The 27,934-nt window shown below is 41.9% G+C and overlaps 1 protein-coding gene across 1 annotated transcript in view; it reads right to left on the minus strand.

Annotated features, from left to right (window-relative positions):
- Nucleotides 1-4,149: 4,149 nt before the first annotated feature.
- The window catches only part of abtb2b (ankyrin repeat and BTB (POZ) domain containing 2b), a 42,839-nt gene continuing 19,054 nt past the window's right edge, over nt 4,150-27,934 (minus strand). Inside the window, 17 exon segments of the mRNA XM_079162914.1 lie at nt 4,150-5,269; nt 5,271-5,372; nt 5,739-5,852; nt 6,274-6,342; nt 6,545-6,632; nt 6,719-6,821; nt 7,289-7,394; nt 7,526-7,704; nt 7,794-8,071; nt 8,600-8,735; nt 9,587-9,683; nt 9,973-10,074; nt 10,203-10,292; nt 10,480-10,645; nt 11,126-11,278; nt 16,882-17,092; nt 20,399-20,545. Coding sequence (XP_079019040.1) covers nt 5,138-5,269; nt 5,271-5,372; nt 5,739-5,852; nt 6,274-6,342; nt 6,545-6,632; nt 6,719-6,821; nt 7,289-7,394; nt 7,526-7,704; nt 7,794-8,071; nt 8,600-8,735; nt 9,587-9,683; nt 9,973-10,074; nt 10,203-10,292; nt 10,480-10,645; nt 11,126-11,278; nt 16,882-17,092; nt 20,399-20,545 — 2,273 coding nt within the window. The 3' untranslated portion in view covers nt 4,150-5,137.

Raw genomic sequence — 27,934 nt, forward strand, 5'->3', positions numbered from 1 at the left:
CAAAAAGAAGACACGCAGAAGAGGAGGAGAGACAGGGGAGGTGTTTTGTAGAAAGCCCAAAAGGCCGACGCGGATGCTTGCTGGATTGTATTTGTTTGCTTTTTAATGTACTTTTTTTGTGAAAAAACTGGGTTTAAAATACTAACTGACTTTATTAGACTTAACACTATTGCTGCAAGTGGACTGGAATTGTGATTTCAGAGAGGAGCCGGGTGTGAGCAGAACGGGGCCGAGGGGGAGATGATATGATAATATGGGGTAGAGGGGAGGGACGAGGGTGGGTATTTGGGTATTTAAAATGAATGATCTATTCTGTTGTACAGACTGATATCATTTCTTATGTATAAAAAAAAAAAAATGAAATGTCTAGTTGTGACACTATGTTTAGATACCATAGGGTCAGGTTGCTGAACCTGCGCCTGTCACATTCTGTTATTTTAAATGTGTCTGTGTATTGTTGTTACATGATCATTTATGTCTTTGTTTGATTGAGCGAATTATGATCAACACATTCCTGTTTCTGTTATTTGCAGCACTTTGTCTTTGGTTTTCCATTTATACCTCTCTTAGCCTCACTTACCAGCAGTAGAAGTAGAGGAACAAAAAAAAAAAAATGATGACGTGACAAATGCAATTGTGGATATTTTTGTATTTCTGTCCTTATTTATTCACGTTTCTTCATCTCACCGTATGATTTCCTAATTTATGATAACTTGGCTATTTATATGAACAAAGCTGTTAGGTCAGTTGAATGTTATTTATTACCCTCTTTGTGTGTTCGTAAATGGGGCAACATTTGAAGAAAAAGAATTAACTTTTTTTCTTTAGTTTTGGTCTACATTTAACAGAATTATGTGAACATCGAGTAACAAATTCTCTTTTCCCTGACCTCTCTGTAGAGGGAAAGAGAACTTGTGGGAACTCTTGAAAAAAAAACAACCATTTACCAGTAATTTAAGAATGTAGACGTAGCCTCTTTTTGGAGAGGGAATATGCTCTTCTATTGATATTTGTCAGTTTCATATTATTGTGCGTGTAGGCCGGGCCTGAGGAGAAGGACTCTGCAGATCCCAATCTACTTCTTCTCTTTGTAAATATACAGACAAACCGTGGGGGTTGATTGTCTTCTCAACCATGCTGGGGATTCCTGCTCTATGCTTTTAGTCTGTAGTGCTGTGTGCATGTCAAACATGAGCTTTTCTTTGCATGGCTTTAGTGTTCATGTTCCATGCCAAACTCACTCCTTCTCTCAGCCTTCATCGATTCTCTCTCCACAAAATTACCTTTTTAACTTTCTAAATTTCCTCTCTATCCCCTACTTCTTACCCTCTCTGCTTTTATTTCTGGCCTTCTTTTTTTATTGTTCCCTCAATCCCGCTAATCTTTTCCCCACCACCTCCTCTTATTTTGTGCACAAAGTTTTGAACGATGCTTCCTTTACTCTGTACCTCTCTCTGGAAGGATTGGAAGTCTGCTCTCTCTGTCTGGTGGTAGAAGAGACACAGTGAGGGGATATCAGTACACAAACACAAAGCAATACCCTATCGTTCACTTTCCTTTCTGTTTTTTTAAAATGGGAAGCTAGCAGCACCAAGGACATCTGATGATTCTAAGGACCAGAGCGGTCTTTTGACAGAGCAGGAACAAAACTGACTGATGTAATCCCCATTATAAAATAACTGTGAGCATCTACAGTGCTGAAACAAATAAACTCATTAAGTTATGGTGTGTTTGTTTTCCTTCTTTGTACATGTATGGGTGTGTATAAGTCCTAAAGTAAATATCCAGTGTTATAATAACCAGAGGGGAAGGGTTTTTTAATACTACAATATATGAAGTGCTACAAAGTTCAAATCAATGTACTGTAATTACGTCTTCTCCCCCGGTATAGTTGTTCTCACCCACCCTGCCAGCATTTCCTGTAAGAACGTTATATGAAGGTCATGTCTATTAAGCATCATAAGCACAGGAATAAAGACTTTTGTACATTCATAAGGCTTCAAGAAACACGATTTATACCTCCATGAAGTGGCAACCGTGTCCTGGGTTACACAGCAAATGATGACTACCATAGCTTTAGCCCATCATAAAGACACAGATCTGCTCTGTACCATCATGTATCTAACGAGCTGAAGGTGCACTCAGTAGAGTTCAGAGCTCCACCAGGTGTGTCTTTAACGACCACTGCTGTATTGTGTGATTGAATGAATTCAACCCACAATTGGCTATCCTCCTGTCGAGACACCAATGTTAAGGGCCTGTTAATTGAGGGTCGTTAAACAAATTTCAAAAACAAGCTTCGATGTCTGCAGACAATCATCCCAAAGTTGTTGTACAAGACACATCTTAACGATCTTGCCAAAACAAATTAAACTCACCGAGCTGTCTTCCCACAGAGCAACGGCTGAGTTGCAGTGAAGGACAGAAGTGTTTGCACTGGTAGTTTCGTTAGCTGTTGGTGTTTAGCCAAACACGGTCTGTGCCGCTGTGTGTTGATGTAAAACTGTTGTGCGGCAGTGGCACACGTGTGTAAATGAGACCGGCAAAAAATGGGAAATAGGAAACTGACTAATTTACGAAACGACATAAAGCCTCAAATAAGGAATAACAAAAGGTTGTGTCTTGTCTCAGGGAAGAGAAAGAGAGCCTAGGCAGAGTAATGAGACACCTATATAGACCCAGCCCACGTCTTCACACGGGCCATCCATTAATCATCAGGGAGCTACACCTACAGTAAAAAACTAAAAACTGTCTTTTAAAGACCTTTTTTGACATACTATAATATTTGTGACTTTTTCTTTACATACTATGATATGACTTTTTGAAACATGTTATACCATGTCTTATTTATTTGTTGATGTAATCTAAGTAATCTATATGTGCGGTCACCATACATTTAAAAGAAACGTAATCCATGTTATCATAGACATCAATGTGCTTGAAATTGGAGCTCACATAGTAACCGCGTGGGAGAACGATGTTCCTCCAAAGGCAAACACACCACCACATTCCTAACAAGGAACAGAGGGGAGAAGTTGAGTGTTTTGGAAAATAAAGACTTGATAATCATTGTAAACGTGTTTTGCTGTACACTTAACATGCAACCAGCAAATACTAGCTGAATTATAAACAATACATAATCTAAAAATAAATGAATGTTCTTCTCTCGTTTCAAGTAAAGTAAGTGCTGCATTTAAGAATACATTAAATAACAGAATACTTTTGAAAAATGTGGCTCTTAAAATAAAGTACTTCATTTTAGAACAATGACTGTCACTGAATTGCCCTGCAGCTTTAAATTCAGTTCATTCAGGGTAAAGAAGACCAAGAAAACCACGATATTATATTTTTCTCATCTTCTAAAAAGAGAAATGTTTATCTTTATCTTGTCAGAAACGTGACTTTATCTGTGGTTATTTAAACCATTTGTTTCAGCTCTATTCCTCTCAGTTAACATCATAACTGTTGGACAGTGAATTCATGTGTCATATTGGGCTCTTGTGAGTGGCTACGTTTGCTCAAACGTTGTGTGCTTTGTCTCGTAGTGACGCTTCACGTTGCCGCTTTTAATAATCGTCACGGTCTCTGAACATAATGAGACAAACTGCTTTTGAACTGTCCGTGGTGTGCTCTGCTTAGATCTAAGTGTGCGGATATCTATTCTTAGTTTGAGCTTTTTGATACGTCCAGCACCTTATTTAAGATGAAGCCGGGTGGTTATCCCACAGAAACTTATGATTTAATTTAATTTTAGTTAAAGGTTAAGTGAGATCAGTTCTCACTGTATCTTTATGTGTCTTAAATTATGGTAATGATAATGTGCTGTGTAATTTAGGGATCAGATTCTTCTTTCAAACACTGTTGACGCTATGGCATGGAGGTATAAAGCAATATGAATGCTGAACTTATCATACAATCCAGCGTCATAAATGCACTTTAATAGCTTATGACGACCTTGAAATAAAGTGTTACCAAAGGTGTTTCATTTAATCTTTTGTTATTGCAAATATAATAACGTTTATTATGTAGATCTGTGCATTTGCAAGTCTGAGTTGTACTGTATTTCAGGTAAGTCTACACAAACCCACACAACAGAAGGCAGTGAGATATCTGGAATAGTGTGTACCAGTAAAACTGACCAAGCTTGTTTACCAGGTTTATTACAATTTTCAGCATTAAAACAGACTTAATGTATTCCAAATCCCATGTTGGACATTGCTGCTGTACCTGCATAGAAGCATTAAACCTCAGCATACACAAGCTTAATTAACTGTTAGAGTGTACCTGGAAAAACAACAGCTACACAAAAGCAACTTTTCATCAATAATATTAATAATTTGCTTGGATTAAAAACAAAATAAAAAGGGAACACCCCGTTAAATACTCTCACATCTTTTTTTGTCTCATTAAATAGAAAATGTCCATCCCACTCTTTAGTAAGTGTTTTGTTTCGCCGATAATAACTTTGAAAAAATAGAAAATAAAAACGTAAAAATACATAAAAAGTACATTTGTTAATCCAAAGTTTACACCAATGCTGGAAGCACCAAGTCTACCTCTGCCCTCCCACACACTCTGCATTATTAGTCTAAACAGGACAAAGCCAAAAGTCCAGCATGGCTGCCCCACTTGATTCAGTCTATTTGTCACTTTACATAGCTTCAGTCAGAACCAGGAGGGTGCCCTGGATCCCAATCCTCCAATGAAATGGTTTATTTTGCCAGTTTTGTCCAGTAGAGGGCAGCAGTGTTTCATAATTCAGAGTTCCCACCTGTTACATCCATCTGTTGCTTCTCGGTTAAGCTTCCAGAGCCTTGGAAAAAACATCACGTTGTCCAATTTTCTTCTTCATGAACATGCTGTAGACTGCAATGAATTCAAGATGGAGCGCCTGGCACAAAATATGAAATGCTGAATTGTCCACAGAGCGACTAACTGCTACCGAATAACTCACTGATCTGTGTCCCCGTGTCAAATCACTGTGGGAGTTGCTTGTCACCCGAGATAAGATCAAGTGTCACTAAGAAAACATCGGTACTCAAACCATTTAAACAGCGTCTTTAACATCTGATCCTGGATCAGTGATAAGATTCAACTTCAACTTCAACTGCAACATCCTTATTTCGGTCTTCTTGCCTCAGACTCGGGAGGTGACGCAGAGAGAGCGTAGTCGTTGTGCCAGGGTGGCCTCCAGCTCCTCAAGAGGTGATTCTCCCCGGGTGTGAAGCAGCGAAGAAGTGGAGTTGTTCCCTTGTCGGGCCGCGGGGGGGTCCCAGCAGCAGGCCCCTGAAGCCCTCTCTCTCCACTAGAGCAGGCATCTGCTGCAAGAAGTAACCTTCACAGAATGAGCTCAGTTCCAATGAACCATGGGCCTGGGAAAAGAGAGGACAAAGTTATGCTTTTGCCTCATTAGAAATTATCGCTGTAAAGTGTAACTCTAAATGCTGCTTTCCAGTGTAGAATTTAGGACATTTATCATGTAACATGGTCTTTTGTGCCATCAATCGGATTTTCCCAGTTTATGTGTGAAATTGGAATTCTCTCACTTATTATACTGAAGAAACATAGTTTTTTAATGCAAGATCTTTTTTCATTTTAACATAAAACATTTCCCTTCCGTGAGTCACCGTAGTTGAAGAGGCATCTAGAGCTGCTGTATAATACAGTTTGCTATTTGAATAGTTCACATAACATCACGATATGATCCAGACTTCTTAGTGTGTGTGTGTGTGTGTCACCTTGGCGGTTTTGTAGATGCTGACTGCATTATCCTGGTTGATGAGCTGAGAGCAGATGAGTTCACAGTGTCTTTGCAGCACCCCCAGCCGGAACAGACTAGCAGCTGACAACAACTGCAGGAGAAATCACAAGCAAATGTCTTAACAGTGATACAGCTTGGATACAGCAGTAAAAGACAAGTCAGTTAGTTTGGGCTGTAATTTGGTTACTAGCTTATTTATAAAGACATCTAAACACTGATTAAGAATATTCAACAGTCTCCAAATGATCTAAACCACATATCTGTAAATGATGGTTAAGGAGCTGGGCAGGAAGCTGCTGTTGTGTGTCACACACACACACACACACACGTGTCCCATGCTCATTCATTAGATTCTTAGCCAACAACCGTATTTCTTCACAAAAAAGTATTCATGTTTCCATTTCATTTTAATACTGTTATAGTACATGTAAAACTAAAGAAACCTGGGACTTCTAACGAGTAAAACGTTTCATACAACTACTCAGATAGACGGTATTGTATCTGATTCTCACCTCCAGCAAATCAGGCACAATAGTTTTCAGTGACTCTGTTCCTCCACAGTACAGGTATGACATCATCATCTGTAGAGAGGTCAAAGGCCTTATTTAGAAAAAGGTACCGTAGTTGAACTAAATAATGTACATGTTTTGTGATATGCAGTACATCTACTTCCAGTTCATTCCATCAATATTGATTCATTGTGTCACACACATAAAAAATGCTACACTATAGTATACAATACTATAGTGTTTTTGAATATCAGGAAATAAAGAGTATATTTACCTGGAAAATGTTGTACTTGATGTCACTAATCTCAATCTTCTTGTTGGGGCTTCCATCTGGTCCACAGCGTGCCAGCAGAGACTTGAATCTAAAAGAAAACAAATGTCTTTTTTTAAATGATCACTGTCTTCAAGTATGTATCATTCTGTCCGGTGGGAACTTGTCTGGACTCACCTGTCGGAAGCTGTGATCAGCAGGACTCTGTGGCCATAGAACGGTTTCCCCTCCACCACAAACGTCACATCTGACATCTCCTGGTTATTCAGGAAATGAGGGTCTATGGGAAAACAGATAAATACCTTCTTACAACTCTGTTCAGCTTTGTTCAGTCTTGAACGTAGGTGAATCGTGGTTGTGTCTAGGTCCTCACACCTGGCATACAGTATGAATGGAAAGGTGTATCAAGCTAACCATGTGTGATGAGATTTTGCCTTTTCACTCATGATACTGTATCCCTAGAAAAGTATTACTTCAAACACTAATTTGTACTTGGTCACACAGCCAGAGAAAAGGATTGCCTCGGCTGTTTGATACCTTGCCACAGATATAGATTTTAAAACCTTGACCAATTTGTTTGGCATCAGCTTAACCCATGTCTGTGGGACATACCCACATATTACAGAATCCTTGAATGCAGTCAGATATTAATTGGGATTTACAGAAAACTCAATGAGGTCGTAGGTATTGAGAGTGCAGAGCATTATGGTGCAAACAAATCTCTATTTAAAACCATAGTTTTCTTACCCAACTGTGCTGAAAGAGTTGCCTTCATCCCAGGGATGGCTGGAAGAGGTGCTGGGCCAAAACAGTGACTAAAAATAATTGCCAGCTGTTGTAGAATGGCATCATTCTGGAGGAAAGGGGGGGGGGGGGGGGGGGGGGGGGGGACAAGAAGAAGGGGATTATATCACACATCTGAACTAAATCTCTTGCTGAAATCACGAAGACAAGACAAGCAGACACTCTGAGGTTTAGTGGTACCTTGGTGGTACGTAAGATGTTGAACATCAGGGGCAGGCCTATGGTGACCAGCTCCTCGCAGTAATCCTCTTCTTTGATTGTGGTGAACTCTCTGAGGAGTGAGAGGGTGACTCCTGCCCTGGACTGCTGTTGGGCACAACGCAGAGATTCCAGCCACACATGTAGTTTCCATGGTACACCTACGTCAGAAGAAGAAAGAAATGTCGTTTGGTTTTCAAGGTAAAATTTGAATAGTAAGAAAATCCTCTTCTTGACATCTGATAGGTACCCAAAGCTCGTAGCTCCATGGTGACATCCAGGTAGCCATGCTCCGCGCTGTAGTAGCTGGCCTCCTGCAGAGCCTTCATCCTGGCCTTGCAGAGCCTCGCTATGCCCACCTCTGGCTGGGCCCCGGGGCCAGAGGAAGGGGTGGGGAGGGGGGAGAGAGGGAGGAAAGGGCAGATACCGGCCTCCTCACCGTCCACCCCCTCAGCTAAGATCTCCTCCAGAGACAGGACATCCTCTTTGACTTGCTGGGGCTGAGTCAGTAGCTTTCTCAGCACGTTTCTGACAAGATAAATGGGAGGAAGAAGTGGGAAAGAAAGAGGACGAGGAGGGAAGGCCAGAAAGAAAGCATGAAAACATTAATATATGTCCAAACTGCAACACATACATCTATTTATGTGACCCTGTACCCTCCTCTCTGATTACATAATCTGTCACCCTCACTGTGGAATGTGAAGTGTTGAGTCTACATTGTGTTCACACATACACACAGTGAACAGGTGGAGGGGTTTATGCTTCCAGTTGGTGTTTAGAGACAGATGGACTCTGAATAGAAGGAGGCCCTGAATTCACGTTTTTTTTATACTCTGAAACTATCAAGGTCTGCCATTTCACCACATGATAAAAGGGATGAATCTCTCCTCAAAGCACAAATGCAGACTTAGGTCAAGTATGACAGTGTGCTGACTGAGTTGACGTTATTTCCGTGTTACTTTCTTTTCTGCAGTTAAGAGGCCAAAAGCAGGCAGTTTGTCAAGAGCATCTGTTGACAACATGCCCTTTTCAGATCAGATTGAGAGACACACATACCTGTGTCCATGTGCGGCAGCATGACTGAAGCAGTTCATGTCTTCATAGAGGGATGACGTAAGGGCATTTCCATCGTGGGTCTTGGATAAGGGGTCTGCACCTCGTGCCAGGAGCAAACTAACCATCTCATAGTTTCCTGGGAAGCATATAAACATATATAAAGATATATTGTACCAGTACCAACCACAAAGATCTTTGCAGTTTGCAAAGACATACTTTTAGTAATCTATTCTGCTTATGTATTTCTCCCACTGGTGCAGTCTACTTTGCGTTTTTGAATAGTCAACATATCGCCCCACAATTGCTAACATTCTTTATAGTTTAATTTGGAGTGTTTGTGTTTTTATTGCTTATTTTCTAATTCATTAGTGCACTTATACTCTAGATGTCTTCTTTCTGGCTTTATTGCTCTTACTGTTGCAACGATTGTATTTTACCACAGGGACATACTAAGTTGTATCATACTTTATTTTGCATTTTCAAACAAACAAACCCATTCATATTAGGCACTATTTACACGCTGTCATCGCTGCAATGTAGAGCATGTGTCTCTTTTACTACAGCTATGTGTGGCTTTTAGATGATCCCACAGAGGAATGCTGCCCAGAGGCTTCTAAACAACCACAGGCAGCGCTCCTCTGCTCTCATCTCCTTGTTCCTCCAGCCAATGCGCCATTCACAACTCAATCCTGTGCTTCCGTTGGTGGTCTTTTGGAAAACTAGCACACTACTGGATTGGTGACTGATAATTGTTTTAAAAATAAGTTTAAGATAAGTTAAAAGAGTTATTATTAGTGGCTCATTCATTCATCTCCACATGTCTCCCCTCTACAGATTATACTTGCCCGTATAATTTAGTAGTAAGTAGTAATTTACCCACCGTGAATCAGATCATCACACAGTCTGACAATGCTCTAAAATCAGCTGTGACTTGTGTTGTACTGTGTGTACGCGTGTTTTCATGTGTACATGCATGTGTTTGCCCACCTGCTGCTGAAGCCAGCTGCAATGGGGTGTCTGCATTACTCTCCTGCCCATTGCGGACTGCGGCCCCCTCGACGTTGGCCCCTGCATCCAACAGGAGCTGGAGATACACACCACATCTGTTACACTGTGCAATGTTTGACATCCTGTAACTCACTTATGGCCTGGCCTCTGACCTCAAATTTGTCACTCAACTTTGGAAAGTATAACATTACAATCACCGTTAGCTCTGGACTGTGTAGGACAACATGCATTCCCCATGCCTATTTAGCAGGTTCATTCTCCTCGAGTAAAAAGTACACCATTCATGCCGCATGTCGAATTAGGGGTTCACACACTAGCTCCATGTGGTGGGGGCCACTACATGTGTGTGTGTATGTGTTTCCAACCTGCACTACGGATATGTGTCCATGCAGCACAGCGAAGGTGAGGGCTGCCCAGTGTCGACTATCAGGATGCACAGAGGGGTGCTTTGGGGAGTATGGTGGAACCTGGCAGCACACGACAGATTGGTGTTACACACCAACATCGAGATCATACTCTCACATGTAGACGTTTAGTCAAAGTGCAACATTTCAATAAATGTGTACATATGTTGACATTGTTGAAGCATATTTACCGCCACATCAAGGTTGGCCCCAGCATCGATCAACATCTGGACTAAAGCCTCGTCTCCAGCTGCGCAGGCATACATCAGTGGGGTCATGCCCTGAGTGACGAACAGCAAGGAGGGCAATGGATACATGAAAAAGGAGAAACTAATACATTAAGTGCTGCCTAAAAAATGAACTATGAATATGAGTACATATGGATAATGTTGCAATATTCCCCTCAGCACACCTCATACATAAAAACACATTTATACCGCTATACACAGACAGACAGATGTTCAGTACCTGGTCGTCCATGCTGTTGACCCCATCTGGCCCCAGCAAACTGATAGCTTGGCCAATGAGATCTGTGCGTCCACAGTTGAGCATCCGAAAACCCAAGTCTAGGTGGAACTTGTCTGTGGCGGCTTTGGAGTCCAGACGCTTGAAGGAGCTAAAGCAACATTCAGGCCTGATGGAGACAGAGACACAAAGAAAGAATGAGCTAATAAAATGAATGACACTGAGAGCTACAAGAGTTTGTTTCAGCCATGTGGCTCATTGTAAATATGTATCCGATGATTTGTTTGATTTGACAGTAATGTATCTACTGTATACAGTGTGTAATTATTTGTTAGCGAGAACGACTTGAAAAACAGGACTTTAGTGCATCGGTTACAGGAAACACACAACAATGTCTGAGTAATTAAGTTTTGTTTCTTTCCAACTAACTATTATGACCTCATCAACATACAATCAAGACATTACACTGGTGTCAGGAACTCTAAAATGCGGTATTGTCTGAAGGCATTGTTAAGCTTTAGTTCATAATCTTTTTTTATTACAGATACTCAGACATAATGCTTGCTGCTGCTTTCCATTAGAGATCCAGATCCCGTCTACAAATCAAGCAGTACAACCCTGGCGAGTAAATATGTGTGTTCTCATTTACTTCAGCTGTCTCGGTTCACAGTCCAGGCCTGGAAGGAGTAGCCTGGCAGTTTGTCTGACATCATCACTATCCACCAATAGACTCTTGCGATGCTCAGCATGAACTATGGCCACTCTCATCCACTCCATCAGAGGTGGCAGCAACAGGAATGGCCTGTAAAAAGAAAATATGAATAATTCCACCGCTGTCCATCTACATGCTTGGTACAAAAAAAACTGTATTCAACTATAACGTATGACGAGCACACAGCTGTGTGGGAGTCTTAACTTGTGATTTGGTCATGTTGAGAGGGAACTCATAAACTGTCAACAACCAGATGACTTATACATGACTGGCAGTACTTCCCCATACCCTGACCAGTACACAGTGAGTCACATGTAAACACACACACACACACGCACACACTAAGACACTGTACAGAGCACCTGACCTTTACGAATCACATACATTTGTCAGCTTTTACACGCCATATAGAGTTGGCTTTCTCCGTTAAAGTCATCATACGTGCAAGCAGACACATTGAAATAACAGATGTGTATATATTTATATGTGTGACCAATCAGTGTTGGTTGCCAGGTGTTGCAGTTAAACAGCTGCTTTCTTTGTCTGTGAGATGTGCTGGGAGATGATAACAGAACTGTGACTTTATTTGTGCTGTGGTTTGATAAACAAAATACTGCAGTGGCTTCCGAATAATCCTCCTATTTTTAAACCAGCTTGAGTAGAATAAACTACCTTGGGAAGATAAATAAAGGTTCAGCACTCCGGCATTGTTACAGATGATTTCTAGGAAAGAGAGAACCAAGTGAAACTACAAAGACGAGGAAAGGATTAAAATAGAAATGATAGACAAGATTGACCTGATCCTGAGGAAACAAGACAAAGTCACATTATTCGCGGAGAAGCAGTGGAGTAAACATGAGTCGAGAAGTAAAAGAGAGCAGAACGTAATTCTGAATGTCATCTGGCTCTCTTTCTTGATCATCCTCATCTCTCAACTTATCTTCTAAAACCCTTTTGAAACCACTGGTGATATGGCTATCTGCAACGCCGCAACGGTATTCATTTCGTCTTGTACGTGCCTTTCTCTCACCATATGTGCCTGTGAACAATGACACGTTATTGTTGCTTTGCTTTTGATCCTATGCAGCCTCAGTCGGAGTGTGTTAATGAGTGTTTGAACACTGCCTTTGTGTTATCATTAGATACTAAGCAGCCTTTTCTCCTGCTGTGGCGTTATTCTTAGCGGCGGCTTCACCTTTGTTCTGAGGAAATGCAAACATTTCCAATGCATATCATGAATACAGATGGAGGCAAAAGCATGAGCAGTACACAAGCATATAGTCCTACTGCGCCTGCTATAGGTATTGTAGTTACTGTTAATGAGCATTGGGACCCCTGCGGTGCCATTTATTCTCCTCACTGTGTTTACTTCAAGTAGCTCCCTGCGGTTTTTAATAGATAAGCTCCTTCTGTTCAACAGCAATCCCTCTCATTCATCAGTGCTTTGTTAATAATGTATATTGTCACTTTACCAAAGGGGATCTTCTCCATTGTATCTGAAGGTTTCAGAATGTGAATGTCAGACTTTTGAATACCTCACTCAATTTAACATTTAAATGAATTTAATAACAATATAACAACCAAATATGTGAACTTTTCCTAACTTAACAGGACTGGACAGCTGTTGTTGGGTAGTGTTTAGTAAAGCAGATATGATGACAAATAAAACATGTTTTTACATATTTCATCACTAACAATGGTCTGCGTTAGTAGACCTTTTATAACTGCATTGCAGACATGACTGCGTTATAATTAAGGCCTTAAAATAACTTATAATCTAAATCTAGGACTTTTTCAGACATTTAGGAGCCCGCAGATACCCTGCTGTTTCCTGTTTCTGTCTATTTTATCTTCTAGCTATTCTGTCAAATGTTGTTTCAGCACTTTATCAGTAATCAGTCAAGAGGAGGGACCCTGCCGTCACTCAGGCGTGACGGCTAACAAGCAGACAAGGGACTGATGGGATGGAGGAGGAGTAGGAGGGAGATGTTAAATGGGTCTGATAGGTGCATATAAGGAGGGTTTGACTGTTTGGAAAAAGGCTGGGAGGCAAGTGGGGTATGTCATAATGAAGAGGGGGGTTGGTTGGCAGTTTGGAGATGTGCTGCAGGGTGTAGAGTGATAAGAAAGTCCTGTTTCAGGAGAGGCAGCTGGCTTGGGAATCAATGTTATACTCCCCTTAATGGGCTTCACTCACCATAAATTGGATTGTGTGTCTGTGTCATTCGTGTGTGCATTTGTGCTCGTGTCTCTGTTTCTCTTCTTGAACGCCACAACGCCTCCACCCAGCTATTTTACTGCTCGCTTGCTTCAAGGCATGCACGCTGCACACGCACTAATCCAGAATTAAAGCAGCTCCAATCAACCGCATCAAGCTTTTAACACTTAGCACTTATTGATCCATCAGAGAGATTTTCCCTGCCCTGAACTTCATCAATCAGCATTTCACAGCCTGTGTTTTAGTAAGTAAAACGACATAAAACTTCTAACCCTGCATAATAACCAAGGTGCTTCCTTTCATAAATACTGTTTTTCCAGTAAATTCTTTCAGCTGCAGTTTTAAACCAGTTAACCTTTAACAGTTGTGCGAGTGTGTGTGTGTGTGTGTGTGTGTGTGTAGTAGAGGATATACACAAAAATGTGCATCAACACAAATCAGCTGAGGCCATATGTATATACACCTATGCCAGTGGCCCACGACTGCATACAGATGGAGCATGTCTGCACAAACACCCACGCAGCTCTGGCCTCTATCCCACGAGTCATCCCTCCTTCTTTCCTCAAACCCTACTCCCTCTATCTGAAGCGCTCCCCCCATACACCTCCCATCTGACCTTTGTGTCTGGGTTATGCCCCTCAGCCTGAAACACAAACTTTAGCTTCGTCTGAGAGTCGGTGCAACATCAAAGCTGAGCCTCCCGTTAACTCTGAAACTAGATAGCACTTCTGGCTAGCCTGCTGACCCGACGTGCTAAGGCTGCACACTGGGAACAGCGGGATGTAGACACACACACGCACAAACTCTTCCACACATGTGCACATACATGCACATATAAAACGTTAGCTCTGATTCATGGCGCCGTTCTCTCCATCACCTGGCTGGTCATAAATAGACAGTCAGCCCAAATTGTGGTCAGGTGTGTTTGAACTCTTACCTTTCTAAAATGAAAAGCAAAGGCTTTTCTCCCCCAGCTGGCAACATCACATAAGCTACACTGGCCCCATATGTCCAATGCGTCCTGTATCTCGAAGCCACTGGGATTGAGTTCACGTTTAAGAAAGTGAGAGTCTTAGAGCAGACCCCATCATGCGGTGCAGAGGGTCAAGGTTAACCACTGATCTAGAGTCAGATTACTCTCATAATGGCTCCATATGGGACGTTTTCTGATGTATCAGTGCTTGTAAGCTCCACTGGCTACTTCTTATCACAGTAACACATCTATCCATTAGTGCTCCCTTTCATCCGCTGAAGGATGTAGAAGGGTCGGGGTGGTCTGTTCAGCAGAGTTTGGAAGTGCTCGTTTTGGGTGGAGAGACTAGTGACTCTACCATTAAACAGATTGGTTAATAACTTTCAGCAGTAATAAAAGTTATTTTTCCGTGGCTTAAAGAGGAGTGTGTGAATGCAGAACTAAGCAGACACGGACATTGGTGTTTGCCCTCTCACTCTTAACGCAGGCTAACACTCCAATACAACATGATCTGTAACAACCACAACTAAGCACCAGGTTTAAAGGATGATAAGAAAAAGTGCGTCTTGCGTAGTCTGGAGGATTCTGCAATAAGGCTCTCACCAGGCTCCCTGTAATGTTTGATGATGTGGCCCACACAGATTTGGTGGTTTTGGGTTTCCACCAAAGATTTTATAAAGCTTTCAATAGGAGGGTGAGCCAGAGAGATTGAGAGGCCCATTGTAGGAGAGCAATCTGTATCATTACCAGGCACCCACATAGTAATCACTAGCAGGTTTCCCCTGCTCTACTCTACCACCTGAGTCTGTTGTGCATTTACAGACACTCCACACAGTCACACAGAGAAGCATGTAGGCAACTCAGTAGATGTCTAGAAAGAAAAACTCACAGTCACAGATGTTTGGAAGTATACAGTATAACAGGATGCTAAATCATTTCATCCTGCACACATAAACCTGGCTGATATACACGCAACACTAAAGACATCAAGAAACAGCCAGGATAGTGAAAAGAGGGGTGTATATTTGCTGTTCTGTTCCCTTTGATGCTAATGAGGAGCCCACCTTTGTTCACTCACGCTGGGTCTGTTCATTATTAAATGTATAGGAGCCAGCCAGCTCTGAGTGTATACACGTGTGTGTGTGTGTGTGTGTGTGTGTGTTTAGGTAAGATATTTGGCTGATTTCATCACAAAAACCTTTACAGAAGTGTGATGATCTCACAGATGTCCTCATCATAACCCAACAATCACAAACACATGAATTTCTAGAGGTTAAAACATTAATTGTGGATACAAATTCAAACACTTTACCACAGCAAACTGAAACACACTTAAGTGTGAGCTGCATCCCATTTGTATGCTTGAGTGCTACCTTTAGACAGGCCTCCCTACAGTTGTTTGAAAGTGTAATTAACCTTTACACAGAAGAACACTTTCCACTGACATTTTTAACATATGGTTACTCTGGAACACATACATGTGCTTTTTTTCTGTGAGACCAGGGCCCAGATGTGTGGGCAGACTGCAAGTACTTTTCTCTCACACACAAGTGAAACTAATAATCTTACCTTAATTGACGGCACATTATCTATTTGACCCGCAGCTGAATATCCCCATTACTAACGCTAACATGTTGTTACACAGCCAAATATTTTAATTGAAAAGAGACATGACTCAGTTCAGTGTTACTCCTTGCTTTCTGTGGAAACCCAGCAACATGAAAAACAATTTCCTGAGATGTATTTTAGGCCAAGAATTAGCCAAGAAAAACGTTCAAAACAATCAGGTTTACTGCTTACACCAAGACATTGGAATCGAATATAAATGTGATACTACTCTGCAGGCAGGCTGTCCAAATATTGTCAACCAGTTGTCCAAGTACTGAAAAAAAACAAGGATGACCATAATTGTTCTCCAAAGGCAACCCAAAGAAGATCTGAGGAGACCCTATCACAATTACAGACCATTAGCACCTCTTGAAAACCCCTTAAATCACCAGTCTTCAGCCTAATTTACACCCTAAAGGTGCAATGAACCCTTCTATCAGACCAACATTAGCACCTGGAATCTCTTGCTCACCTGTAATTTACATACACTTCAATGAGCAGAGGGCAATGGAATCAGGAATGGCTAAGAAAGAAAGGTGGTTTGTGAAAAAGCTGTTCACTTGATTAGAAGCTGTTTGTTAATTTCTGAGGCTGGATGTTGGTGTATTTGAGTTTGTGTATTTGCAATGGGTAGTGTGCTGCCATTAATCACATTTCTGTCAACCTAATGAAGCTAATTAAATCCTGTCTAATTTCAGATGTGATCAGGAAATCAAAGCATAAAATGCATTAAAGGAAAATCAAGAATACTATAAAACCTATTATCTGAGTGTGTATCCAAAGCCGAAATGGGGGGGGGGGAAACTGCCCAAGATTAGATCGGTTATTTCACTGCCTGTGACACACTTTGGAGAGCATCTAAACCGCTCTTGTCCGGACATGCATGACTCCCACCTCTCCTTGCTGAGGGCCATGCGTGGGGGATCCAAGTTGGGATTCTCCATGGACTCCATTTGTGGGCAGCGCAGGAAGTAGTAAAGGGTGTGGAGGGCGTCCGGCGACCAGGACACGGGCTGCTGGGGACGGGCGTGGCGGGCTGGACTCAGTCCTAGACGCACTGAGCTCAGGCGCTGCATGTGGTGCATTGCACGCGACACCAAGTCACCTGGAACAAAGGAAATAAGAGAAAGATGGGAGGTCGATAGTTTAGTAGATATTTGTTGAAATAAATACATGACGCTTGTTCATTTCATTTACTCAGTTCTTCTTAATACAGTATCAGAGAACACTGGAATGTGGGCCAAATGGCATGTAAAAAAACTAAAACTATAAAAAGAGTAGTTAGTTAGTGGCCAGTATAAACCCTGTGGGCTCCTAATCCGACTGGATTTCCCCTTTTCCTAAACCCTCCTTTATTGTCATTACTCTCGCTCCATGTCTCTAGTGGTATTTGCCATTAGCAGTCTCATTATCAGTAAGCACAGCCAGACAGCCAGTCTAAACAGCCATTCGTCTTTAATCATTGAAGGAGTTAATGGGCTAACAGACAGTTGACCACAGGCTCTAACGAACCGTTCAACTGTTTCTGTATTGACGTGTTTCAATCACTGCACTCAGCCTGGATAGGTGGGAGTCAGTCACATGAGAAAAACAAGATCTGTGCTGAAGTCTTAAATCTGTCTTGACTACCACTTGTGTGAAAACACTGCTGTGCCGAGATAAAGACATACAAAATATGCAGCTTATCAGAGGATTCATCCACCCACACAGTGAGCTAAGTGGACAACCCCGTGCACTTGGATGAAGGCCAATTCAGATTACTGGATGTACAGTGTAATATATGAGGAATTTATCAACCTAAGAAGTCATTAATAGACGCACAAAACACACAAAAAAGAGGGCGTAGGGCTGCAAGGAGTGGAGCTTGTAGAGAACTAGCAGGAGCACGGCGGAGAGACAAAATATCAGTTGTCACAGGGAGGGGATGTGTGTGTGTGTGTGTGTGTGTGTGGTGGGGGGGGAGAGAGGCAGTGTGAGGTAAGGAGGCCAGCTTGAACTTGGGATCGTGTAACGCTCATTTAACATAATTACCCCTGGGTTAATTTCTAACCAGATTACCGTGAGTGAGAGGCTGCCAGGGGGCCACGGCTGGTGAGTCCATCAGTGTGAGAGTGTGTGTGTGTGTGTGTGTGTGTCGATATTAAAGGGTTTGGGGTACTTCGAGGGGGGTTAGTTTGGAGCGGCCTTCCCAAAACAGACCCCACTTCAAGCTGAAGGGCCTCCTTTGTGTTAACCACCACCAGCAGTCCCTCCAGGAGGTCTCCGAGGAATTCCTGCCCAAGATGGAGAGCCTCTCCCTGGCTTTCCAGCCCATATTGTGCCCCGAGGCTAAACTAAGCTCCAGGGGTCAGAAGGATATGAAATCCTTCATTCTTAGATTACAGCTTATATTGGAGTCTTTGTGGAAGCCTGGAAGTAAAAAACTGTGATGATTTTTCAACACATATTTACTAAATAAGCCTCTTAGGTCAAAGTTGCAAGATAATTAAATGTTTTAAATAATAAGATAATTAGAAGATGTTGACTGTACTGTCAATTCAGTATAAACCTGTTGACACAAGTTTTTGTCTGGACTCTGTGTGACCCCAGATCGCTAATTGGCTTTACAGGCTTTAGCACAAAGCTCATACAATTTGGGTTAGCCCAATCCTGATTTTTAATATTTCCCTTACTTAACCGGATGGTCATGTACTCATAGTTTCCCATATGTGGTGAAGCCCACCACAGAGCTGAAAATGAAACATTCAAACTTAAACGAACACAAATTTCAGAGCCAGTCTCATGCTTGCACTACATTTCCAACAATTTTTCACATTAAGCTGAAATGTCCAGTACCCTGCCATCCATTATCCCGTATGTTAATGTATGCTGTGTGTTCCTGTGTATGGCCAAGCCCAGTCTAGAGATCCAACAGGACTGAGTAGCTTAGCACAGATGCTCCTGTGTCTGCCTGGTCTCTTTGGGCTCAGATCAGAGTGCCAAACCCTCTGTGTTTTTGTTGTGTGTATGGGTATCGGTGAATACATCCCTGTGTGTGTGTGTTTGTAGGCGCGAATGAGTCTGAAGGATGCCAGCCCTGCCCAGAACAGCCCAGCTTCACACCACCAGAGAGCTGTGGCACAAAGAGACCACTGAGCAAGTGAGAGAAAGAGAGTGCCTGTGTTTGAGAGTGTGTGTGCACTTTCTTAATGCCTCACTAACGACGGCCGTGTATGAACGTGGCCTTGTACCGGAGGAACAAATGGCAGAGTGTTAGCTCATTTGGAGAAGGAAACTTATCCTCGCTCCCACCAACACTAATCTCTATCCCTCCTCCTCTCTCGCTGCACTGACAACCTAACTCTTCACCTTCACTACCTTTCCACCATTTCCCTTCACACCCCTTCTCTTCAATCTCTTTCTACTTGTGTCTTTTTCTCACTTTTTGATGATCTGATTCAAGCTCTCCATCATCTGCCCATTCCAGCAGAGCCTCCAGTTTAAACAAACCATACGTACAGTAGAGTACAGTGTGCATGTGTGTCTGCACGCTGCTCTGTTTACCAACCATGTGTATCAAACATGGTCATTTAGAACTGGCAATATTTATCCCAGGGAGGTCCCTCACCTCTCAACAGATTTACACTAGACCCGATTTATGTATAGGACTGAAAAATAGGATCAGGGATGTGATTGAAAGGGCGAACTTGCCCCCAGTGTCAAGATATTTGCCCCATAAAGCACAATTAAGAGTGATTGTGTTTGTAAAAACCTCCAATTTCAAACATCTGGGGAAAAAATCATCCAAAATTACCAAGTGAAAAAGATTACATTTTCTAACCTGCAATAAACACACTACCGTGTCAATGTACCAAATACAATATATCTACTGCCCAAAATTCAAACCAAATTTTCTAAAAGAAAATCTTTCTCGAGAGTTTTCCCATGTTGACTAACTTGACTGGGTTTGAAAACAGATTCAGAGTACCAGTTTGTGTTAACAATGATGCACACTGCCTAGACAAAAAGCAATCAGAGGCATTATCACTTTACTCTCCAGAGCTCCACGTGTAGATAAACTATTTTTTGGCTTCATTTTAAAAGAGCACACATTACATGACTTTCACAATAAGGCACACGCTGGGGCTTATCACAAGCCAGATTGTTTTTTGGCCTTTTTGGCAGAATAAAGTTTTCCTGTCTTCCAGAGCCGGTCTAGGAATAACATGGTATGTTGAGAAAGTGTTCAGAATATGGTCACGTATTTAAAAAAATATGACAATTAGTTTATTATTTCTGGGACAACAAGAATGTTTGATAGCTTCACTGTTGTTCCTTTATGATTGTTAAAAGAGCTCATAGGAATTTAACAGATTAAATTAAAGAATGCTGATATAAGGACCACACACTAGTCTGAGCTACGCGGACTCACTGAGTTCAGAGATGCTGCCCACACAGGTAGCCAGCAGGGACTGTTCCAGCGTCCTCAGCTCCAGCTGGGCATAGGCATCTTCCCTGCTGTCCACCGACGTCTGCTGGTCTGTGTAGGGACTGAAATGGGCCGGGAGAGACAAAACCCCTACGGAGACAAAAACAAGAGAGAATGGAGTTCATGATTAATATGATAAGTTTGTGAGCGCTGCTGCACACAAGCCAACATAACTTCAGCAGCATCCATCCACACTGCTTCTGCAGAAGTCCCAAAACAATTGCCAGGGGTATTTACACAGTGTATTTGTAATCCTGGTAACGTGTAACCCACACCGCTGAGGGCAAATAAACACACGGGGGAACATGAGCCTTGCTCTGAAAACATTCAGGAAAATAATCAGAGTGCACAGTGACATCAGGCTAATACAAACAAAACAAATGCACACTGCAACAGAAGCAGGCCGAGGCCTCACAGTAAGGAATATCAAGATAGACTAAGATCACGTTAACAAATCTATTTATTTCCCTTTAAAAATCACAAGCATTATACAACATATACTGTACACGATTGATGCTTACCCGCATATCTGCAGATATTTTGCATTTAGTAATATGAGGATGGTTACAGACTAGTAGATACATGATAGTTAAAGCTGATATGAACACTTTGGTGTGGGTTCATATTTAGACATTTAGGATGTCATCAATCAACAGAGTGCAGAAAGGGTCAAAGAACACCAGAAGCCCAGGACCCTAACCACCCCTGACCTTTATTACACTAACACACACACACACACACACACACACAGATGACAAACAAATACATGTGCAAGTGAAAGAAGGATGACTTTTAATTTGATTTGTATAGAAAAAACATCCTTCGCTAACACATTGCAGTAAAATGTTGTACGGATGATTTTAAAGTCTTGGCTCTGGGTGGGAGGACTTGAGTGTTTAATGAGCTGAATGTAAATACTTAATTAAAAACTAAATTGAGATGAGTTTGAAGGAGGAGAAAGGATCATCTTACCTAGTTATTTTTCAGGGAATCTGATAAAACTATGTTAAATCAAACTATGTTCTTAATCTGATTACTCCGTGTACATGCATGTAAATATAATCAGTGTTTAGCTGAAAATATTTGTACATCTTTTCTCTATAATTTCACTTGGAACTGTTGTATTCATTTTGAACGAACGTTCTTAATTAAATAGGAATATATATTATATAAATATAGTACGTTTCATTCGTTGAGTATTTAATTCACACAGGAGTATACTAAAATGGCCTTTATCATGTAGTTATTTCATATAGACTTTTTATTTATTGAATTAACCAAACATGCTTTATCGGGGTATATATTGTTATCGAGATATGAAATGACCATTTGTTGTGGTAGAAGATCTTTGTCTTTGCGCCCTACAGTCTACCTACAGTAGAGCTAATGAAAGGCATCCTTTTTATGTCTAGATTCTAGCAAAGCTATCTACCAGACAATACATAATGTTCAGGAGAACATCTGTACAAGGAGTATCACTTACTCCCCTCCATAAAAAAACAGATAACAGACAGATTATATATTATGTAGCAGTTAAGCACCAAGTTGAGTTTTATATTTTACATGACAGCTGGCTGTCAGACTTAATGCCGGTGAGGAGGTAACATCATTCTTTTATAAAGCGAGGATGTCGTCCTGCTATCTCACAGCTGCAACCCCCTTCTGATTGTAGTTTTCCAGTTAAAACGGATAGAAATGGTGACAAGTGAAGGAAAGAACATGTGGACTGCTGTTTTCAGCCTATTAGTATCTCTGTGCTGGCTGTTAGCTCCCACAACCCTCATAATTAGCTTTGTCTGGAGCAATATGTGGTTATGTAAGGACCAGAGTGTGCTGTTAGCTACCGTGCAGCTTGTCAATCTGGGTGAACACGGTTAGCTGCCCAAAGGTTAACCTTTATTTTGGCTTCAGTCGCAAACGAAAGCTCTCTGCCAAGCCAGAGGAAATGAGCGGGTGATGGCTGAGGATAGAAAAAAAGAAATGGAAAAGAAGAAAAATGATCTGGGCAGGTTTGTGATTTACTTACAAAGCCTGAGGAAAAACGCCTCATCTCAAACTCTCCCTACTCTCCCAAAGGGGAGAGATGGGCTGCCATCCCTAAAATGACATTCCCATGTGCTTCCGGCAAACTGTGTCCTCTTTTGGAATCTGAGAGGGTTGTTGAAAGAAAAAAACCTTGATGTGTAAAAAAAACTCCCAGCATCTTACTCCGAAATCTCTTTTTCTCAGCATCCCCTGACACAAGAGACTGAACTGAGAAAGAAAATGAGCAGACTGAATCTAGGCAAAGGACAGAATATTATAAAAACCAGTGGCTCACCAATAAACCTTCTCGCAGAATACACTCGTCTTGCCTATATACATCTTTCTGCACTGTTAATTGTGGGGTATATAGCTAAATGTGCTTACAGTAAACATGTACTGTGCCCAAAGCAAAAAATAAGCAGGGAGTCTCCCAGATATGCATCAAAGGTATGCCCAGACTTTGACTACCTTTAAATTCAGGTTGCAAGTATACACAAAGCTCAGTAGCAGAGGAGATATTTGAGAGTGGCAATTTTAACGTATCCTGATTCATGAAATGCTATATAGGCAGCAACTGTGATATCAGCATGTTTTGGATACTAAATGTTGTCTTGGATGTACAGTATGTTTCAGTGAGTGGTGCTCATACATTTTTATACACAATAAGTCATTCAGTATGAAAAAACGAAGACACTAGACCAAAATTGAGTTAGTTGACTAATCGACGAAGAGGGGGCAGCCCTGAGTGCTTAAATGAAAAAACATATTGATAGAATTAAAGTCTCATTCAGTTCCCCCCACCTCTCTCTGGTACTTTCTCTGCACCATGTGACCTGTATAATATGTGCTGACTCCCCGTTCCAACACAATGGAAACGGCTGAGTCCAGCAGAGTAGCACTGCTACAAAGAACGTGCGCATCAGACAACCAACAGTAGACAAGCTTCAACACATCCCTGTTCACTCACACAAGCACAAACATACCCACACATACCCACACACACCCACACACACACGTCTGTGCATATAAAGTATGTTTGCCCCTCTGTTATATCTCACTTCAGGTATTTTGATAATTATGATGAGGGCTTTGCCTTTGCAGCTTGTTTATCATTCCTAAACATGACACTGAGCACATATAAACGTGGGTGAAGCATCTGGAGCTCGAACATTTTTAACATACTTTGCGTGAATCTCTTTTTTTCCCCTATCCATCTTTAAAAGGCCTCGGACTATCTTTTCACAGAAAAATAAGCTGGAAGTTGTTCATAGCGATGGCTGCATGCTCGAGAGACCGAACATCATTGTGTTAACTTTTCCATGTTCTACTCCCCTGAACGGACTCACTGTGTGTACATCAACATGTTTTACGACCACCTAAACTACAGCCGCCTGTAATGTGAATACCTCGTTCAGAAATGACTTTATTACGACTTATGTGAGAGAGACTCATGCCTCCGGAGGTGTGAGAGCCATTCTGAGAGATACTGTCTCATTAGTGTGGGTGAGGGTGTGCGGAAAGAAATGATGTGTCGGCAGGTGTGCGCAAGACTGCATGTCTATGGGAGTGAGCAATGGTGTGCAAAGGAACCCAGTTATTCGGACTCCTTGTAGTGCATGTGATTCGCCAAGAACGTCACATTGACGTTACTCTTTAAACTCTACCTATTTGTATAAATATATCAAATGGTTCAAAACAGAAACATGATAATACCTGGAGGACTAATTAAACCAGTGTGATTATGAACCGTTAAAGACTTCAGATGGCATTCAGCAGTTGTTAAAGCACAGCTCTCTTTCTTCTTGTAATAAAGTGAGCCAATTAATAAAACAATTACATTTCAAAACATCGCACTTTAAATTCTTCACTAAACCAAACAGGCGTTGGTATGAATGGATTCGGAAGTTGCGTGTACTTTCACAGATTAATCTTTAGCCTATATTTAGCGTGCCTAAAATAAACATCTTATATATAAACGAGATGTTTTGAAATGTTAATATAGTTTCAATTGATTCTGCCATCTTCGTTCAAAGCATGTGGCAAATATTCACACACCACCACACTCTCAGCAGTTCCCACAGTCCCACCCCGTTGCTTGCTTCACCGCTGAACCCCAGCCTGCGTCATCGGGTCCTGATGTAGGTCCGCAAGCCAACCAGGGCCCGTCCCCACCACCACCACTAATATCACGAGCACCAGCGGCAGCTCCAGCACCATATGCATCATTTTTCTTTGGATAAGACAGAGAGGAAGGGAGGACAGTAGAAGCTGAGAGGAGGAGACGTACTGAGGGTTGTAGAGTTTTGGTGGAAGATGAATGAGTCATGCAGAGGAGGGATATGTGGGGGAGGGGGGGGGGGGGGGAACAGCGATATCTGGGAGACTTGGAAAAGGGTGAGGAGGGGGAAGACAAGTGGCACAAGGGATTCATTCTTTTGCGGCCGTTGTGGTTCCATTTCTGTGGTTGACCATGCAAATGTCATGTGGGAATCACAGCTACAAATCACAGCTGAAACTTACCACAAAGCCTGTGGCAGTCCCCGGCCCATCCAAACTATCTCTCAAAACCATTACGGCTCCTCCTAGCACAGCCAAGATCTCACTCACAATGATGTTGGACAAACTGCCACAGCAAGGTCAGAAAAAGTACTTTCTATTAGGCTGAAACTTTGCCCAGCTGCGCAGTCAGTCTCAATTAGGTGCTTTATAATGAGTCATATCACTTTCGTAATATTGACGTCAAATCAAATTTCCATCCATTGTCAGGAAATCATAACAACTTTGAACAGCGACTCGCTAATAAAATGTGCCAGCAAACACTGAGTTAACAGAACGGAACACGCCGCTGCCTTTCACACAAGCCTCGACTCTCATTCTTTGTTGCTCTTGTGATATCTCGTGTTATCTCCCAATATCACCATTTTGTGTTTTTTGCACACATGCTTGGTAGCTGCATTAAAGTAGAAAATCTCTGGGCTTTGGAGGACATTACTGCTTCACATGCCTACTTTATCAGCAAATATTTGGAAGATGTTTGGGTTTCACCTTCAATAACCGGCCAGAAAAGAAACAGCTCTAAATTCTCAGAGCGTGGCGAAACCCTGATACCGTGAAATGACATTGGAATGAATTTTACATTTCAAATCTGCTTTGGACCATCTGCTCACTATGCCAAGCTTTCATGAATAAATATCATAACCATTTCACTGAAAAGATAACTTCATGTTTGACTTTATCAGTAGAAAATGACATTCATACTTGAGATGGGATGCATCCAAAAATATTTTGTAACAAGTTAGTTTATATTGCTACTAGCATACCACAATATAACAAGTTTCATTTCTGTTTCCACCAGCTCAGCCCAGATAAAACTGCATTCTTGCACTATAATTGGTCTGTGTGTGTGGATTTGTTTTGTCTACCGTAGAGAGTGTGTGAAAGACAGAAGGACATGATCAGCTTTGCTCCTGCTGAATGAGGAAACAAACAGACACACAGACACACAGACACACAGACACACACACACACACACACACACACACACACACACACACACACACACACACACACACACACACACACACACACACACACACACACACACACACACACACACACACACACACACACACACAAAGCAGTGAGCACCTGCTTTGTCTCTATTAACAGCCTCTTCATTCATGACAGGGTGGATGGATCAGCAAGTCAGGGAAAGGGGGCTTCAAAGGCACTTCCCCTGCCCAGGAAGAAGCTCTGATTCTGGGCCAGGAGGCTATGCGCTAGTCCCTGTGTGGAGACTGGAGGGTGGACAGTCACACAATAGTACAGTGTTCGGCCGAGCTGTTATTGGGTGTGTATCACCCCATAGTATCCTGCTCTCCACTGTTTTTCAGAGTGTGTCTTTCACACAACAAAAGACCCACACATGCTTGCGCTTTATTTCATGTCAGTGGAATCCAAAGGCCAGACGTGATCCTTCACTCACAAGCCCGACCTCTTGTTTTCCACACTTAAAACCACCAAAACACCTGTTTTTCACACATCCAACCTCTCGCACACACACACCACATTCCTCTCACCATTTCTTAAAGATTCTGTGCAACACACAGGTCTTCTGTTGGAAGCACTGTGCATGATTTTCTGAGAGAATAACAGTGAGATTGATGAATGAACTCTTTCTGAGTTTCAGCATACAGGGTTAAAAATGTCCATGTGTTTGCTTGCTCTGGTGGACCCTCATCCCGTTCCTTATCTTAACAGAATTCAAGTGGGACAGAGGGGCATTTAGAACCTTAAAGTGGTCTATTAGCATTTAGGCTAAAAATAATCGTTAGTTTGACATGTTAGCATATAAGCATGTCTTTCAAAATACAAACTACCTTTGTGGATTTGAGGGCAGACAGAGAAGCATTCATAAGCCGACGCTGCTTACAGTACACTCGACCTTTCACTTGAACATTCGTGTGAGCGATTCGAGATGTTTCCGATTTAAAAAGGCATCACAATTACCGATCTCACTCACACAATCACATACTCACACAGGCCTGTTAGGGTCTGATAAAACGCCAGACCGAGACAGACAAGAGATGTGGGGTCTGGTCGATGTCCCCTGACACCTCTGGTGACCCCAGGGCTATAAGGGGTCACGGGTCAGAGGTGGCGCTCAGCTGGGGCTAAAAGAGGAAGTAACCTTATCAGCTGTGTAAAAGGGGGCTTCCCTAAGTCAGAGAGTGAGAACACCCACACACATCATGAATCACTGCTAAGATGAAACGATAGGAAAGTTCCTATCCTTGGTGAATGTGAAGGAAACACACAAAGAGTTATAAAGGATTTCATGTGCCTGAGCTGCCTGCTGTTCTCAGACTTTTGCTGTAATCCAGCATTAAGCTTTTGGCTTTACAGTCCAACTGAAACCACATTTTTGTAGGGAAAAATAAGGCCAACATGTTTTTTTTAAATGTATTGTTAATAGATTTTGTTATATAATAAAAAAGGAAGAAATATCAGAAATGTTCCTTTTTTTCAATCTCCAGTCAGTTGTTTGATTGACAGCAGCTGGCAGGTAGTAGTGGTAATAGAAAGAGGACCACACCAGCATCTTACCAGACCAAAGTGACATTTGCAGGTCCATTTACGTGCATGTTTGATGTGCAGCAGCTAATCAGCTGTCCAGCCTGCAAAATGACGTTAGCGACGCACTTCACCCTGGTGAATGTTTGTTTGTTTATTCGGTTGCTCGTGCAACGACTTAAGGTGCCGGACAAGACGTGCGTTCATGTTCTTAAGTTATAGTATAAGAAGGAGACTTCAGCAGGAAAACTAATGAGGTCTATGCAGGCCGATACCTCATGGTATCCCCCCGATCGGGGTCGCCAGACAAAAAAAAAAAAAATACAATATAATTTCAGTTGGACTCAAAGTGGTTCTAACAGTGCCAAGGTGCAACTGTTG

The sequence above is a fragment of the Pholis gunnellus genome, assembly GCF_910591455.1.
Source record: "Pholis gunnellus genome assembly, chromosome: 7".
In the NCBI taxonomy this organism is placed as follows: Eukaryota; Metazoa; Chordata; class Actinopteri; order Perciformes; family Pholidae; genus Pholis; species Pholis gunnellus.